The 18,949-nt window shown below is 36.2% G+C and overlaps 1 protein-coding gene across 1 annotated transcript in view; it reads right to left on the reverse strand.

The window, feature by feature from the left end:
* NDFIP2 (Nedd4 family interacting protein 2) overlaps positions 1-18,949 on the reverse strand; it is a 102,563-nt gene that overhangs the window by 52,534 nt on the left and 31,080 nt on the right. The window contains exon 2 of the mRNA XM_027844509.1: positions 4,190-4,343. Coding sequence (XP_027700310.1) covers positions 4,190-4,343 — 154 coding nt within the window. The remainder of the gene's footprint in view (positions 1-4,189; positions 4,344-18,949) is intronic.

An 18,949-nucleotide genomic window follows, 5' to 3' on the forward strand; every position in this document is an offset into this window, starting at 1 on the left:
ATATTCCTTGAAGTGGACATCTTATGAGGATAATATCCCTGATCTTTCTTGTTAGGTATGATGAAATATAATCGACTGAGGGAAAGGAAGGGGAAGGGGGAATGACAACTAAAAAACCATAAAATCAAAGGCATCTAGGTGGCACAGTGGCTAGAGCCCTGGAGTCAGGAGGACCTGAGTTCAAATCTGGCCTCACACCAGACATTTGACACTTACTTACTAGCTATGTGACCCTGGGCAAGTCACTTAACCTCAATTGCCTAAAAAAAAGAAAAAAAAACCATAAAATCACTTCAGCATGTTAAAAAGCATATGGTTTTATTTTACCACCTGCTTTCCTTCTATCTTATTAGGAAATTCTAAGAATCAAATGCTTCAGAAAATGCACTGTACAAATCCACAAGGTTCTACTCTTTTAATAATGTAATGGTAGTTTACAATTCCTTTTTTTTTAAATGACTGTAAATTCAGGCACAGAAGTGTTAAATTGTTCAACAGAAAGGAACTTAAGAAGTTAACTTGACCAACCCTACCTTACTACTGAACAATGAGTTTTTCATTCTAAACTTACTACCTCACCATACCAACAGTACTTTATGCCATATAGTAAAACCAGAAATTTCCATCATAATTTTGATTCTGAGCCTACCTTTTGTGAAAGGACAATTATAACAGTAATTGTAACAATAATAAAACAATGCTTGGAAATCATGATCTCAATTATATTTACAATCTTCTGGGGAGAGATCTATGGAGGAGTTTTGGAAGGACACAAACAAAAATCATATAAGGTAAAAAGGTGTGATTGAGTTGTGAACTGCACCAATGGAAGAAGTACTTTCATCTATCAGATCACAGATCTACAGAAGTGTATGTTCCTAGTTTGTCTACAACAACTATCCAATGACCCAGGCACAAAGCATTATGTCAATTTTAGAGTAATCTAGAAGACTATGATTCCTGCTTTCGGGGACATTTCCTGAGTGATCAGCACAGAATGGCAATCAATCCCTAAAATATAACAGCAAATTGTGCATGGGAGTGAGGGAGTGGGGGTTGGGAAAATAAATGTATCAAAATTTTCATCAGGTGCTCATATTAGGGAGAATGTCAGTTTTTTATTTACTCACATTATTTTAAAGCTCCTACTAATTAGTGCTTCCCTGAAACGTACTTTAGTAGTCAAATGAATGAAGGTTACTGCCACTTTTAATTCTGTCTGTTCTAAAAATATTACTGCAATCACCTAAAAGATATTTACAAAATAAAATATGCTTAGTAGTTTGGGGATAAACTAATTTTTGGAGCTAAATTTAGGGAGGAAAAAAAACAATGAAAGAATACAAAAATAAAATTGTGAAAAGAAAAGCAATGAATCAACCAAAACCTGAGTTATTAAAATAAAACTGGTTCCAGACTTAGTGGGGCAGTTTGATGTCATAGTGGATAGAGTGCTGGCCCTGGAGTCAGGAAGACCTGAGTTTAAATCCAGACAGACACTTACTAGCTGTGTGACCCTGGGCAAGTCATTTAACCCTGTTTGCCTCAGTTTCTCATCTGTAAAATGGCAAAGGAAGCAGCAAACCACTCCAGTATCTCTCTCAAGAAAACCCCGAAAGGGGTCAAGACTCAACAATAAGTTCCAGATTTATAAACAACTCTGTAAGAACATTTAGCCCTAAGAAGTCCAAAAGTATTCATTTTGCTTATCTTTAAAAAAAAAAAGGTACTACTAAATGAATATTGTAATGGATCATTAAATTAAAAACAAAAACTAAAACTAAAGAGTATAGGTATAATCAAAAAAGGTTTGGTTAAAATAAAATTGAGAAAGGAAGGATGAGCAGAAACAACATACAAAACAAATGTCAAAGAAAAAAAAAACAAACCTTTGACATTTTTCCTAAAATGGACTAAGAGAAAAACATTTGAGATTATGCCATAAGGAATGTGTTGGAAACAGCAGGACGATTTAACCCTACTTTTCCAGACTTTATTCTTTTCTTTTCTTCTTTTTTTTTTAAATTATTCTTTCTTCAGTATAAAAATGCCACCAACTCAGACTCAGAAGTTCTTAACACATCAAGAATGAAAAAGAAGAATAAGTATAGATATTGTTGATAGATGTATATATTATATATAATCAGCAATTTTTACTATCATTACAAATATGCAGCATTTAAGATTCATAATCATCCTTGGATAAAGTAATGTGATATATTCTATGCCAATGTAATGGAATTGAGAATACAGGACTTTAAATAAGCATTTACCATCATCCAAACCACAATGACTTCAAAAGAGTTGAAAAGGTTTCTCTCTATTCAAGGTGACCTGAAAATCAACTTTATGGTATTATCAGAGAAAGTTAAATTAAAACCATGTTTATAGATTCACCAATTTAGAGCTAGAAAGAACCTTTAAGGTTAACTAATTCAACCACTTGATGTTGTAATTGAGAAAACTAAAGTCCAGAAAGATAAAATAACTTGTCCAAGGTCCTCAAGTAGCAAGTAGAAGAGCCAGGATTCAAACCCAGATCCTCTACCTACAAATCCAAAACAATTTTTAAAAAGCCCCACCACCAACAACATAAGCACTAGGTTCTACCTATCTGGCATCAGCTAGAAGTGCAGGACTACTAACAGGCACAATCCCACTCTAATCAGCATGAGAACTTTCACGTGCTCCATTTCTAATCTAGGTCAGCTTGTCCTTCCTTAGGCAACCAGCACCTTTCCTGGGGGCTCACCATACTAATGCAGAACTTAGTGTGGGTAACTGATAGGCAAAACTTTCTGCAGCTTTTGCACTCCCAATCTCAAGAGTTCTGCCAGCCTCAGCTTCCCCAGGAGCGGGGGATTGCAGGAGTATTCCACCACACTCGGCCAAATTCAACACTCTTTCCACTAAGCCCCAGTATGAGGAAAAAATTCTGCAACATAAAGAAGAATATTTAGCATGGATAACTATAAAATTTTAAGAAAAATATTTTGCTACCACAGACAAAAAAGCAATCCTTAAATCCTTAAACCTGACAGGTGCCAGGTTTTATAGCTAGCAAATAAAGAGGCCTAGTCAAAGACAAGCAATAACGATGTATGCAGATTAACAAGACATGGAAGCAATACGCATTGAAGATTTTTGTTCAAACTCAGACTGTGTGAGGTTAGATATATCACAACACTCTCCATGTGAGGTTAGATACATCTCTTCTCTCAGGAAGTTCAGAATCATAGAGTTGGAAGGCCTTTCCCTATCTAATTTAACCTTCTTGTTTTACAGATAAGAAACTGAAGTATGAAGGGGTAAAAATGACTTACAAAAGGTCAGGGGATTTAAATCTAGGTACTCTAGCTCCTGAGCCAATATTTTCTGGTACTTTATCACAGAAGTCTTTCCTTCTGGAAAATGGGAGTAATTACTATAAGTGTTTTGCAAATTTTAAAGGACTATATGTCAATTATGACTTAACTAAACTTTTTCAGCTCTCATACATATAGAGCAAGTATAACAACTAAGAAAGCAAAATTATGAACAAGCAAAGGTCCAAGCATTTAGGCAATGAGTCAGTCAGGGAAAGTAAAAGGAGATGATTTTTAAGAGAGATTTGACAATGAAAGTAAGACAATCTGATGGAAAAATAGAATTATTCTACACAGAATATTGTCTGGGATAAAGATTGAAAATAGTAAATAATTTTTTGACAAATACACAAAATGGGAAAATTCTGAAAAAAATTACAAAAATAGAATAATCCAGACGGTACGGCTTTAGGGAAAGGAAAGTATGATAGCATGTTCTATGCTACCCATAGCACTCAGGTGCCTTGCTAGATATCACTTATACTGTTAAATTTCCTGTGACCATCATAAATGAAATGCCACAAAGTTGCAACAGAAAGAACAACCAGATACACAATCAACATATTAAGTGGTTTCTTTTTTGGAAAAAGATACAGTCAGAGAAGTAAAGCAAAAGAGTTGCAAACAGTAATAAACTCAAAAATTCGTAGCTTCAAACCAACCAATTATTATCCTAAGTATACAGCAGAAAAAGTTATGCAACCACCAACTACCAATAAAATCTTTTTTTAAAAAATGGGATTATATATACATGCATAGATTTCCCCTGTCTCATAAAAGCTAAATATACCTAATCGGAGATAAAATAAAAATTCTTAAATTACCTGCAGTTGCAGCTGCTTCCACAGTAATGCTACTGTAAGGTGGAGGAGAAGCCTCAGGTTCAAGTATAGGTCCAGAAGAAGTTCGTGCTGTCTGTGTTGAAGGTGATGGTGGCTCAACAGCAGGTGATTCTGAATTATCATCTTCATTATGAAGCTAAAGAAAAAATGAAAGTCATTAAATATAATCAAAGAAAATGTAAGGAACCGAATATCAAAGTCTATTTTCTTCTGAGAACCTCTAAAATAATGTTAAATTTATCTAATTATGAAGATTATTAAGCTAAAGAATACTTAGAAAAGAGCTGTTAACAAATATGGTCTTTTACTTTCCAAATATAAAAAATTAAAGCCAAGTTACATAAATTTGTTTAATAAAAAAAAAAAGGAAGCTGATTCCAAGGTACATTCTCATCATTTCTCCAAAATAAGTTAGAATTTCCCAACCTTGCCATCATACTAACAAGACAACCTATCATAAATGGAGCTGAAGACAGTCACTGTGAAAAAATAAAATCTACCAAAAGATATTATCTACAATACAGTTTTATGTATGATAAACTTATAGTATAAAGTAGGCTATAGAACTCACTCTGTCTTCCTCTTAATAAAAGGCACACATTCATTAATTGATCTTCCAAAGATAAAGACAAAAAAAAAAGGCAGGACTTTCACTCTTAATAAAAGTTCATTTGGCAAACTGACAAATTCTGACACTTGACAAATCTGACATTTCAAGGTCACTTTTTGGAGTCAAAATTCAAAAGAGGAAAAAAATATATCAATGTGAACTAAACACATCAATGAGTGTGAAAAGCATTTAAACAAGATCATTTCCTTTTAAAGATGGCAATATGAAAATCCAGTTCTTCCACATGAATTCTGGCTAAAAAAAACAGAACAAAAGTAGGTCAACAAGCCAGGATCCTACCAATACAAACCAGAATCATTTCAGAGGGACCAAAACTATACCATTTTAGATGAAAGTTCTGGGCAATGGAAAAGGAAGCAAAGCTTGGGCCTGGTACAAAATCCCAAATCAGAGACTGAGATTGGAGTTATGAGTAAGAAGACAATGAATACTATGAAGAAATATTATGAATCAAGAGATGACTAACATGTACAACCAGAATAAGGCAGTAATTCCTAAACTATAATCAGAGCTTCAAAAATAATAATAATAATAATAATAATAATAATACAGCTTGGCCACAAGAATTATATTAGTACTTGGAATAAATAAAGCAATTAAATAAAATAAAATAAAATCATAAATAAAATAACTCTAGAGGAAAGAATTGGAAGGAAAATGTATAATTTGGAAAAGAAGGTAGAAAACATTGCACAAGTAACAGATCTTCTGGAAATTAAAATACTCAATGACTCCAGGAGACAAGAAATATTAGAACAAAAACAAAAGGCTAGAAAAAAAATAAAAGAAAATCACTGGTTTTCCCCCCAAACCATGACCAAACAAAAAGCTGAATATCATACTTCAAGAAATAATAAATGAGAATAATCAGAGAGTATTAGGAAGAATACACTAGTAACCTACTGAAATAAATGGCAAATGGAAAACTCCCAGAAATGTCATCACCAAAATCAAAGGAAAAATACTGCACACAGCCAGAAAGAAAGAATTCAATGAAATATAGTTAACATTATATACAAGATTTGGCAACTACTATTTAAAATAAGAGTATATGTAAAGTGGATTTTGTTATTCTTTTTTAGATAATAGTTCCCAGGATCCATGGCCATAACAATCTATTAGTTCCCAGGCTGAAGGCTAGTAAATAATTTCTACTGAGTCCGTGCAGTGAGATATAACGATGAGATAATGTAAACATTTGTGCTTAAATTGTAAACATCTACTGCACTTGTGCTGTGCTAAGTCATCATGATGTCAGTCAAAGTTATTGTAAACTTGTGAGGCTATTGCTGGCAAATTGCCTTCTTTGTGTGTTCCTCTATAAATCAAGTGAGCAATGGTCATTAAGTGGAGGATTTGGGGAATATGCCCCTGAAAGCTGTGTGTGCCTTGACCTGCCCCTATCAAGGCTTGGGGGAAATGTGACAGTGTAATGTTGCGCTTGCTTCAAACAGCCCCCATTGAGGCTTAGGGGAGAATGCACAAGCTGGAATGCTGTGTGTGCCTTGATCAGCCTCCATCAAGGCTTGGGAGGATTTGTGAATGTGTGTGCTTGTCTTGATTGGCCCCCATAGAGACTTAGGGGATCCTATAGGAGATGTGCTCTTGCCTGTCCCTGTGAGAAGAGTAATTAGGGGAAGGTGTAGGGGTTGGTGATCCCATTATTAGCAACCAATTGAGAAGAAGAATAAACTTGTTAACCCCTCATTATGTCTCTGTTCCTGTCCAGATCAAGAGTAAACCTGTTAGATTGAAACATACTATTTGCTCCTTTTTTTCTTCTGTTTTGTTTTGTTTCTTCTTTCTTGTGGTTCCTCCTATTGCTTCTAATTCTTTTTTATAACATGACTAATGTGAAAATATGTTTAATAGAAATGTATATGTAGAGCCTATATCAGATTTCACACCATCTTGGGGAGGGAGGGTAGGAGGAATATTATGATCAAATTCCAAAATTCCCAGATCAAGGACAAAATATTAAGAGCAACAAGAAAAAAACAACTTATATATGGCGTACCACAATTAGAATCACACAAGACCTAGCAGTAGCAACACTAAAAGATCTCAGATCTTGGAACACTATATATCAAAGAGCAAAAGAGCTGAGCTTCTGGCCAAAAATATCATACCCAGCAAAGCTAAGCATAATTCTGAATGGGAAAAATAAAGGATACTTAATGAATTGTCAGACTTTCAGGACTTTGTTATAAAAAAAAAACTGAACTCAATAGAAGATTTGACATACAAGAGCCAAGAGAAATATAAGGTACATACCAATGACCAATTACAAGGGACTCAATAAGGATAGACTGTTTACCTCTCATGTATGTAAAATGTAAAACCTATGTCTAAGATGGTTATTAGTAATTAGAGAGCTTATAAGAAAGATTGGAGTAGACCTGAGTATGATATGACTTCAAATAGTAAAACTGTTCAAGAGTACAATTTCTCCTGATTCAACTCTGCACCCAACTCATTGATGGACTAATAGCTTAATGATTTCCCATTTGAAAAAGTCAAAAAATGTCTGCTTTGGGGACCCTCGGATCCATAAATCAAGTGTGCAACAAGTTGGCTATGATCTAAATTCTACTACCTTCCTTTGCTACACTTTTCCATTCTGGAAACTTCTAGCCCATGCCATAGCCACCTGGGCCTCAAAAGTCAGTCCTAGCAGTTCCCTGATGGTATAATCAAAGAGAGGAGACCAATCCGACAAGCAAGAGACTAAAATTGCTGACCCTCATATTTGTCTCTTAGAAGCTCTGATGTGAAAGACACTAGGCAAAATACTAAGAGGTTGGCAATCTAAGGTACTAAGTCTTGAGGAAAGCCATTAAAAGGATCTATCTCCATTCTCCTTCTCCTGTGGCCTTAAGATAAACTGCAATCAAGGCCTAGCAACCCACCTTCCCCCACCCCAAGCAACTGAGATCCAATTGTATTATTCACCTTTAAATATTGAGAGGTAGATATATCCTCTGCCTTTTCCTCTCTTCTACCCTGAACCTGGGTGTTTCAAGATGCAGGCCTTTCACTGTAGAAAGGTTTAACTTGTAGTCAAAGGACCTGGCTTTGAAAACCAGGGCCCTGCAACTTACTCTCTATGTAACATTGGACAAGTCACTCAAACTCTCTGGGTTTCAGTTTCCCCACATGTAAAACATTTGAATTAGATAGGATCTAAGGATCTTTTTAGCTCTAATCTAAGATCCTATTGGTAAAAATGCACCCCCTACTAGAGACCTACCTTCAGAATAAATGCTCAAGCTACCTCCTCTTTGAAAACTTCTAATATGCAAAGCAGCTAAAACAGACTGGGAAACTGTCCATCTGTATTAATAAAGCTGGGAAATAATGTAATTTTCATCTATTTTTTTTTCTTTCCAGCACGAATGGTTAGGCCCATCTCTAGCAAGTGGCTAAGGAGTTCACTGAAAAGGCTTTGTATTTTTCCAGGATTCAGTGAAATTAGAATAATGAAAAGCCCCAAAGTAGGTCTAAGGACAGCACATTATCAAAGATTACTTTCTCTCAATGATTATACAATAAAGACATAAATGAAGTGAGGTCACATAAGAGTCAGAAAAGTTATGCTTGTAATAGTACAAGAATCACATCAAGGCCTCTAGCATACTTGGCAGATCTTATATGAAGAATTTTTTTTGAAAGATACAGAATGAAAATATGATCACATATCTAGAGTTGGACATAGGAAAGGGTTGTTATCTGCACTAATACAAGGGCACAAATCAAAATATCAAAGTAAGTTTTTATTAATTATTTGTTGTAAAGAGCCATTTACATGAGACCTTCTTTCCCATCTAGGCTGGTAGATACTAAATTTCTATATTCAATTTCATCAGATTTGATCAGAGAAATAGAAAATTGAAATTAATGGCAGAGAATGTAGTAATTAGTGGACAGCTTCCAGACAAAGAGGAGTGGGGAGTATTTAACTCAAGAGTAATATCTCAGAGTTAATAAGACAGAGAGCCATGAAGGGAAAGGAGAAAAATAAAGAACAATGCCTGTAAGGTAGGAAAGGGAGGTTATCCTTAACCTAGAATGAGCTATCTACAATCACTGCTTCTTATTTCTTACCTCCCATTAACTCTTCATACTCATTCTCAGATTAAACATTTTCTTAGTTGACTTTTCTCAGTTCTCATCCTTCTTTACCTTTCTAACTGACACTCCTGACTGCCCTCCTTATATTCCACATCTTCTCTCTTCCTTGGATTTTCATGACATTGTTCTCCCTTTTCTCCTACCTCTCTGACTTCTCAGTCTCCTTTGCAGAATCGTCACCCTCATACTGTTCCCTATGTATATGTATACAAGAGGACTCAGTCCTAGGCTTTCTTTTTTCTCTTTTCATGATTATTTGGTGATTTGATCAGGTGTAATGGTTTCAATTATTTCTATGTTGATGACTCCAAAGTAGGGGTGGGGAACCTGTGGCATGGTCCCCACTCCTGCTCCAAAGTTTATATATTTAGCCCTCTTCTGTTCCCTGAACTCCAAACAATCAATCAGTCAACTTTCACTATGGACTGATGTGCCAGGCACTAGCCTCAGTACTGAGAATGCAAGTACAAAGAATGAAACAATCACTAATAACAATGAACATACATTCCAGCAGAGGAAATAACAAGTACATAATAAATATATGCATAAAGATAAAGTTAATAGATACCGAGTTGTTAATTACAAGGTAGTTTTAAAGGGAGGCACTAGCATTTGGGAAGATCAGGAAAGGTTCATGCAAAAGATGGAGCCTGAATGTGCCTTAAAGAAGATAGGGATTCTATGGGGTGGAGTCAAGAATGGAATTTATTCCAGGTATGGGTGATGTAGTGTCCTGTGTTAAGAATAGACAGACCAGTTTGTCTGAATCACAGAGGACAGGAAGGAAGAAGAATAATGCACAATGAGGCTAGAAAGACACATTGGGGTCCAGTACATAAAGCTTAAAAGCTAATCCCAGAGGTAATAGGGATCAATTGGAGTTTACTGAGTAGGAGACTTACATAGTCAGGTGTACCCTTTAGGAAAATTACTTTTTCAGCAGTGTGTAGGAAGGACTAAAGTGGGAAGAGAACAATTAGGAAGCTGTACAATAATCAGAGTAAAAAGTAATAAAGGTCTGAACTAAGGCAGTGGCTGTATGAGTGGAGAAAGGGATAGGATTTGAGAGATGGACAGCTCCACCTGAATGTCCCAAAGTATCTCAAACTCAATATGTCCAATTAGAACTTATTATCCCTTAAAAAAAAGTTTTAAAAAAATTTTTAAAAATTAAAAAAAAAAACTTCACCCACTTCACAAATTTCCTTTTGCTGCAGAAAGCATCACAGTAATCCCAGTTACCACATTCACAACCTTGGAATAGCTAAAATTTCTACTCAAACCCAAGGACTTAGGAATGCACAAACTATTTAATTTTTTTTCTTTTGCATAACATGTTTTAATAGTACCCCTCACCTCCAGTTTGGTTTCTTAGGGGAAGGGAGAGTGCCACAGGAAGGAAGGGTATAATTTATTTTCTAAAATAATTTTTGAGTAATATTTCATTTCTCCCCCAATGACATGTAAAGACAATTTTTAACATTCATTTAAAAAAATTTTAGTTCCAAATTTTCTCCCTCCCTGAGACAGTAAACAATGATATAAGTTATACATGTGAAATCATGCAAAATATATTTCCACACAATTCATGTTGTGAAAGAAGATACAAACCCAAAGGGAAAAAAAAACACCAAAAAGAATAAAGTGAAAAATACAATGCTTTGATCTGTATTCAGACTCCATCAGTTCCTTCTTTGGATAGCATTTTCTATCATGAGTCTATTGGAACTGTCTTAGATAACTGCATTGCTGAGGAGAGCTAAGTCTATCAAAGTTGGTCATCACAATGTTCTGGTTCTGCTCACTTCACTTTGTATCAGTTCATGTAAATCTTTCCAGGTTTTACTGAAATCAGTTTACTTATCATTTCTTATAGCGCAAGAGTATTCCATTACAATCATATACCACAACTTGTTCAGCCATTCCCCATTTAATGAACATCCCCTCAATTGCCAATTCTTTACCACCAAAAAAGAGCTGCTATGAATACTTTTGTACATGTGGGTCCTTTTCCCCTTTCCATGTTTTTCTAAACCAACCAGCTCATCATGTCCTACATCACAGCAATATTCCAACCCAATCACATTCTACCTGAGAGATTATCTATGACATATGTCATGATGGATCTCATATAATATAACTACCACCCCCCACACACATACACACCAATATGGCCCACTATACACTTTATCAGGCAATTTCAATTCAGTTTGAATACAATATTGTGCCTGTGACAATCTGTTTAGTTTTATAAATTATGTTGGCCCTGTGGAGACATCAGTTTTGAAAAATCTTTTAAATTTAATATGAGAGATCGAGGAAGGTGACTAGTTTGCATTTAGCAAGTTGAGCAACACTTACAACAATCTCATGATGCTGAAACAAAAGCTCAATGTTCTCATTCTCCCAGTGTTAACATATATCTATGAATCACCTTAACACAATCTCTTAACCAAAATTGCAGAAGAACCACAAGGCAAAGGACAGACATGTGGTGAACATATTTACTGCCACATGATATCAATAACTCGCATGCAAGAAGAGGCATAAAAAATAGCATCCAGGAAATGTATGGTCAGAAAATGAGGTTAGCTTATCATGTAATGACAAGGAAGGAATATGAAATGGACAGCACAAATGCGGCTCTGGTACTCAGGCAAAGTTAAAATACCTAGGAGGACTCCGGCATGCCAAGAAGAATCACTATGAAGAATCTGTGGGTTAGCAAAGCCAAGATTATAACAGAATGGAAAAACATAAGCTGTACCAATGGAGTATCCATAGTGATAAAGTTCTCTATAGTTATGAAGTATGGAGGATCAAAGAACAAATTACATCATTTACCTGATGATCTAACTTGTCTTTTGGGGAATATTTGTATAAATTTTCCCAACATTTTACTGTTCATTTGCTGTTTTACATTCTATTATTCTCTAAAGTGGTAGCCTGCATTTGAAACCTACAAGCATGAAAACTGAGTTAGCTATAAATAATAATGATGCAGTGCCAGTCCCTTGTTCCATGATGTGACAACAGGAATACTCATCCTAGGTCTTCTTCATGCCTAGGAGTCACTTGGGAAAATGAAAAGCAGTATAAATCTCCTGTAACTTCTAGGCCATCCAGAAAACAACTAAGACCGTGAAAAGCTGGGAAATCAAGTTTTATTCACATAAACATATACACAAAGATATACATACATACATACATACACACACACACACACACAAATATAAAACTAAGCAACTGAAATCTGGAAATAACGGGGTAAGGGGAGCAAGTGATAGCAATTTTCAAATATTGGCCAACTGAAAAAAAAATATTGGACAAAATTTGTGTCATAGACTTCTTCAACAGCCTATGGACCCCTTCTCAGAATCATATCATAAAAAAAGAGGATGACAAAGGAAGTCAAGTATACTGAAATACAATTATCAAAAAAATGTTACAGAACTTCATAGATTCTAGGTTAACAACTCCTGTGTTAGACAAATCTATGTAATTCCAAAGTACAGCACTAAGATCAATAGGGACTATGATAGAGAGGGGATTCCAGCACTAGGTAGGAAGCTGGACTAGATGATATTCTAAGGACATTCCAGATGCTAAGAGCTAACAATGAGAGAGCCAGCCTCACAACCAGAATGACCTGGGTTCAAATGTCACTTCTGATACGTGCTGGCTGTGAGATCTGCTGAGGACACCAAAGTTTTCAATGTTCTAAGCAATTTTCTAAGACTATGGATCTCAGAGAAGGTGCCCACTTGCATTGAGATATTCCTTATTTGGGAGTTCCTTATACCAATGAAATCACAGGTCAAGTCCTTGACCCTATCCCTAATGCTATTTTTAAAAAATCAATATGATTTAATAGGATTTATTATTTTTCATAATCTCTATTGTATTGTATGTCCTAGAAGACAGAGTTGATTTGTAAATGATAATTGTTTGTTCCACCTGTGATCACAGAAACTTTGGAGACTCATACTGCACACTTAAAAGTATCACAGACTGTTAACTGCCCTGAGGAGACTAGAATTAAGGGACATTCTGAAGAGAGTTTCAACTTGTTCAGGAGACCTCAGTTTGTTTTTGGAGTTCCAATGGCCTTGAAGGGACTTTAACCCAAGTTTGTGGGTACTACATGCAGATGTATAAAGGTATCTTTCGGCAGAAGAAGTGGACTGGAGACAAAGCCAGGCAAAAACAGCAGTCAAGGAGCTCAAAGTGCAGTTAACAGTTCTTTCCCCTCCATTCCCTACTTCCTCAGAGCACAGAGGCAACCCTGAGTGTGAGTCCCATTACTACTTATCCCTTGTTTATTTTTTTGTTTCCTTATTTCTTGATACTTCTAATAAATTATAATGTCATTAATACTGATTTTGTCTGTTTGGCACTTGATTCTGAGAGAGGGAAAGCTGTCCACGGGAGATGAGATAGCTCAATTTTATTTTGTGGTAGGAGCCAAGCCAGTTAGAGAGTATGTGCTATCTTGGCAATTAATAGGAATATTAAAAAGCATACCTATTTAAGTGACTGCCTCCAAACCTAGGCAAATAAAGAATTAAAAGCAATGTGGGGAGGTGGGGGAAGAGAAGGAAAAGTAGAAATTATAGTTGATGTCCCTGGGCATACTGGAAATACTCTGTATGAAAGCACCTATACCCCATATTTCTCGACATTAGTAATTAATTATTCAGTTAATTTGATCAATGTGCCTTGCCAACTAAGTGGTTTTCAATACTGAAAATACTTCCCACAAAAAATAGAACCCCAACTGACATTGGTCTTAATAGCTACTGCTCCAAGGTATAAAGCCAATTGCCAGGGGGCATCCACCAATACCAGGAAATGACCTGGGTGGCAGGATATTTATAATGGGAAAATAGAGGGGAATTTTCCCAACAGCCACTGTGCAGCTGTTGTGAGTATCTGTTTTAAACTGTAATTTCCCCAGCACCTGGCACAGGAAAACCGTTGGCACCTATGCAGCAATTTGGGCCAATCTTGTAACAAAGAAGGGGATGAAGTTACGTTTGAAACACAATCAGTGACTGGCTGTCATGGCAGGGATGGAATGGATCCTATCTTTCCACTGGTTGTTAACATACCCACGATGGATCATCTTGGGAACCCAGTATATACAAACCACTTTGAGGATCACTGCTTTATGGAGGCAATAGACAACTTTTTTTATTATTATTACCACTGTGAGTAAAACTGTCAGTAGCAGAACAAACTGAAACCAGAACCAGAATGAGAAATGTAGGAACTAATGAAGGTTTATTGAGTTCACCAGCAAGGGAGTCCCACTCATGGACAGAGACTCCCCCGAAAGGAACAAAAGAACAAAGTATATAGGTACTAATTAGTAACTAGGCATGAGGTAAATTGAGTTCAGGGCATCTCTTGATTGGACAGGGCTTGTTATTGGGGGCTTGCGGATAAAATTGGAGGTGTGTAACAAGAAAGGGTCTTGTTTGGGTTAGCTGTTTCTCATAACCTTGCTGTTCTGGATACTTGCTGTTTCAGCTCTAAGGAAAGCAGAAGCAAGGGTAGGAGCTGCAATACAAACAGGATCAGAGGCAAAGCAGAAAAACTACAGACAAAATGGAGTTGCTATAACTTTCTCAGCTACCTACACAACCATAAAGTCTTTAGGAACAACGTAAGGCAACATCACTTAGCTATAATCTGGCTAAAGGGTGAAACTGAATTCTGAAGATTCTCTATGGCTGATACCAAAGGCTCTGAAGAATTAAAAGCTACAGTTACTTAAAAGATAATGGTGGGTGTGAGTAGGCTGCAGCTTATTACCAAGAAAGAATTATATGGGAGAAGCAGCATAAAGGATGTCATCAAAGTGATTTATGACTGGAAAAGAAGGTGGGCACATCGTGTAGAGAAAACAAGAACAACTGATGGATCCTTTGCATGTTCCACTAATATGAACATAAATGTTAGGTGAGAGAGAGAGAGGAAAGGCCCCAGCACGTTGGGAAGACTGCCTTGTGAAATTTATGAGAGAACAGAGACAAGATTTGTACAAGATGAGAAGGTATAGATGGACTACTCTGCACAGTTGTTGGGAACGCCAACATAGACAGAGATGAAGCCACACATCCATTAAAGAATCAAAGTGATTCCACTGACTAGCATACCAAAATGGCTTAGGTTTAGAATACAAACATTCATTTGGTTTAAACATTTCTACTTTTCAATATGTTTTTATAAGCTTTGTTGGTAAATGACACCAAGGTAAAAGGCTCATTTCTAGGTCATCCAGTATGCTTCACACAGTGGGGGGGAAAATTCTTCTATTCTAGGGTTCTGTTTATCCCTAAACATATTATTATATAAATGTATGTTATTAGTCACAACAGGACCTGGGCAATAAAATATGTAGATTCATCAACCCTGCCAGAAAAATTTACACTATTATTGTCTTTGCATTTAGAGAGGAGCATCTTATTCATCATAAATTACTCTGCATTTTATCATGTGAAGATGATTATCCACAGAAAGCTTTATCATTATTCAAGTATATATATTTTAATGCTACCTTAAAAGCCAGAAATTAAAAGAACTGAATGTTGATTAAATAAATTCTGCTCTATAACTACTCACAAGTTATATTTTATAGTCTGAATTTATAATGGTAACAGACTTTTGAGCTCTATTTACCAGTGTGTACATTGTAGCTTTTATGAAAGAAAATAGCTGTATTTTATATACACATATGTGTGTATGTGTTTACATACATACAAACTTCATCACCATCTACTACCCAGAAAGAAGACAAGGATTCTAATCTAGAAAAAGTCACAATAGAACAAAATTAGGTTCAAAGCCTCTGCTGCTCCTGTAATTTTTTTAACTGAGTTACAAGAGCAAGTTATATTAACTTTTTCCAGTGACAAAGCATTTTCATCTATTATCTCACAACACTAAGAAGTAGATATTGTATTACCTTATTTTAACAAATAAGGAAATTGGTTCAGAGAAGTTAAGCAACTTTTCTAAGGAAACACATAACTAATAAGTGACAGAGTTGGGCCTTGAACTCAGCTTTCTGACTCCAAGTCTGGTATTCCTGTTAAGGAGTCCCCTGAACTTGTCCTTTTAAGTTGCCATATTTTCCAGAAACACTAGACCCAGAGTATGCAAGAAGCCTTAAACATGTCCAGGACAAAACTGCCAGCCCCACCCCCACATCTTACATAATTTGTTCGCACCCCAAGCTGGACTCCCTGTGTCCTTGGGAGTCAAGACAGGTGCCAGTCAGTCTGCACCAGAATGGGAAACTGTGCAGCCACGACCCTTGTAGATAAGCAGACCATCATATCTTCATAGTCTACTAGTGATTCCTAAGGGAAAAGAATGCTGCTTTTGCCACCTTACTCATTACTCATGATTTCTCCTCCCCGTCACTCCCACTTAGGTGGAGATTTCTTTTTCTCCTCCTTTCTTTGTCACAATTTCATAAATATATAAGTTTCTGTTTGGATTGTGAACTCTGTGCACATGCTTAGGTTCCATATGCACACTCATTTCTCTTGTAATAAATCTAGTTTTTCATGCCCAAAAGGCTATAAAACTGTGCATACCCTGCAATACCACTACTAGGTCTATATCCCAAATACCAGTACTAGGTCTATGTCCCAAAGAGATCATAAAAAAGAATAAAGGACCCACATGTACAAAAATATTTATAGCAGCTCTTTTTGTGGTGGCCAAGAATTGGAAATTGAGGGCATATCCATCAATTGGGGAATGGCTGAACAAGCTGTGGTATATGAATATAATGGAATATTACTGTGCTATAAGAAATGATGAACAGGCAGATTTCAAAAAAACCTGGAAAGACTTGAATGGACTGACGCTGAGTGAAGTGAGCAGACCCAGGAGAACATTGTACACAGTAACAGCAACATTGTTCGATGACCAGCTTTGATAGACTTAGCTCTTCTCAGCAATTCAATGATCTAAGACAATTCCAAAAGATTCATGATAGAAAAAGCTGTCCACATCCAGAGAAAGAACAATGGAGTCTGAATGCAGATCGGAGCATGCTATTTTCTTTTTGTTTATTTGTTTTTTTCTTTCTCCTGGTTTTTCCTTTTGTTCAAATTCTTCTTTCACAACGTGACTAAAGTGGAAATATGTTTAATATGATTGTACATGTACAGACTATATCAGATTGCATTCTGTCTTGGGGAGCGAGGAGGAAAGGAAGGGTAAAAATCTAGAACTCAAAATCTTATAAAAGTGAATGCTAAAAACTAAAAATAAATTAATTAATTTAATTTTTAACAAAAACCTAGTTTTTCACATAAATTTCATGACATATGATTGCTCATTGACAATCTCAAATACCAAGTAGGCATATGCTACCTGATTTGACTTTCTTTGTCTTATAACAAATTTGACTTCCTTACTAGTTTAAGATAAAAGAGGAATTTCAGGCATCAAAAGCAATGTGTCTAAATTCCCTAGGAAATACACTCCATTTGGGATCTGTGCTATGATAGTCTTTTATGAAATATAAGTCCTTATATCAAATTCCATTTTATAGCAAATGATAGCACTGATGGTGCAACATAATGGAGGGAAAGTCCCTATAAATTCCAGATTTGAGGCACCAAAATTCTCCACTTGAATTTTGCATATGTGTATACAAATGGTGAAGGAAGTCATTCAAAATGAATTCTCCTTTGAATTTTCCTCTAACTTCTCTTCAACTAACTTCACCTTTCCCTTACTCTGACCCTTTCTCAGCACCCCTAAAAGCTAAAACTTTCAAAGTCTATTATTTAAATGAAGTTTCCCTCATTAGAATTCAAGTTCACTGAAGGCAAGAGCTGTTTTTACCCTTTCTTTTTTATCCCCTGAGTTTAGAGCAGTGCCTGGCACACAGGAAGAGCTTAATAAATGCTAGCTGAATGAGTGGCCAGTTCAACCCAAGGATGGGCTTTTAGCATTCTGGGCATATGTTCCGACTTGCACAGTCTGCTTTAGCACAACCAAAACAATAGGGAAATGGCCTGGAGGAATCAGCCAAGATCCCAACTCTAAATAGACCACGGGAGTCTTGGGACTAGAACAGATCTGCACAATTTACAGTAGGTAGGAGTCAAAATTAAAATAGACTGAACTTCTTAGGCAGGCAGATAAGTTAGACTAGAGACAGACTGATGATGGTTGGTTGCCACAGGTCAAAAGACAAACAGGAGAGTGCACAGTGGCAACCTTACACTTTTCACAGGTCACCTGAAATCTTTTGGCCATATGTTGTGCAGGCCTGAGCTAGAGAAAGTGCAAAATAAAGATAGGTATTGCTTCCCCTGAAGAGAAATGTAAGAAAGCTGCTCCAACATTGTGCAATGACTAACTTTGACAGACTTAGTTCTTCTTAGCAATGCAAGGATCTAAGACAACTCCAAAAGACTCACGATGGAAAATGCTATCCACATCCAGAGAAAGAACTATAGAGTCTGAAAGCAGATCAAAAAATACTATTTTCTCTCTTTTCTTTTGTTTCTTCTTTCTCATTGTTCCTCCCATTGGTTCTAATTTTTCTTCTTTACAATATGACTAACGTGAAAATATCCTTAATATGAGTATATATGTAGAGCCTATATCAGATTGCACACTGTTTTGGGGTGGAGGGAAGGAAGGAGGGGGACAAAATTTGAAACTCAAAATCTTATGGAGGGGCAGCTAGGTGGTACAGTGGATAAAGCACTGGCCCTGGAGTCAGGAAGACCTGAGTTCAAATCTGGCCTCAGACACATAACACTAGCTGTGTGACTCTGGGCAAGTCACTTAACCCCAATTGCCTCACCAAACAAACAAAAACAAAACCAAAAACAAAAAAATTTTGTGGAAGTGGATGTTGAAAACTAAAAATAAATAAATTAATATTAAGAAAGAAAGAAAGAAAGAAAGAAAGAAAGAAAGAAAGAAAGAAAGAAAGAAAG

This window comes from Vombatus ursinus, unplaced genomic scaffold, assembly GCF_900497805.2.
Source record: "Vombatus ursinus unplaced genomic scaffold, bare-nosed wombat genome assembly UNPS02014942.1, whole genome shotgun sequence".
Lineage (NCBI taxonomy): Eukaryota > Metazoa > Chordata > Mammalia > Diprotodontia > Vombatidae > Vombatus > Vombatus ursinus.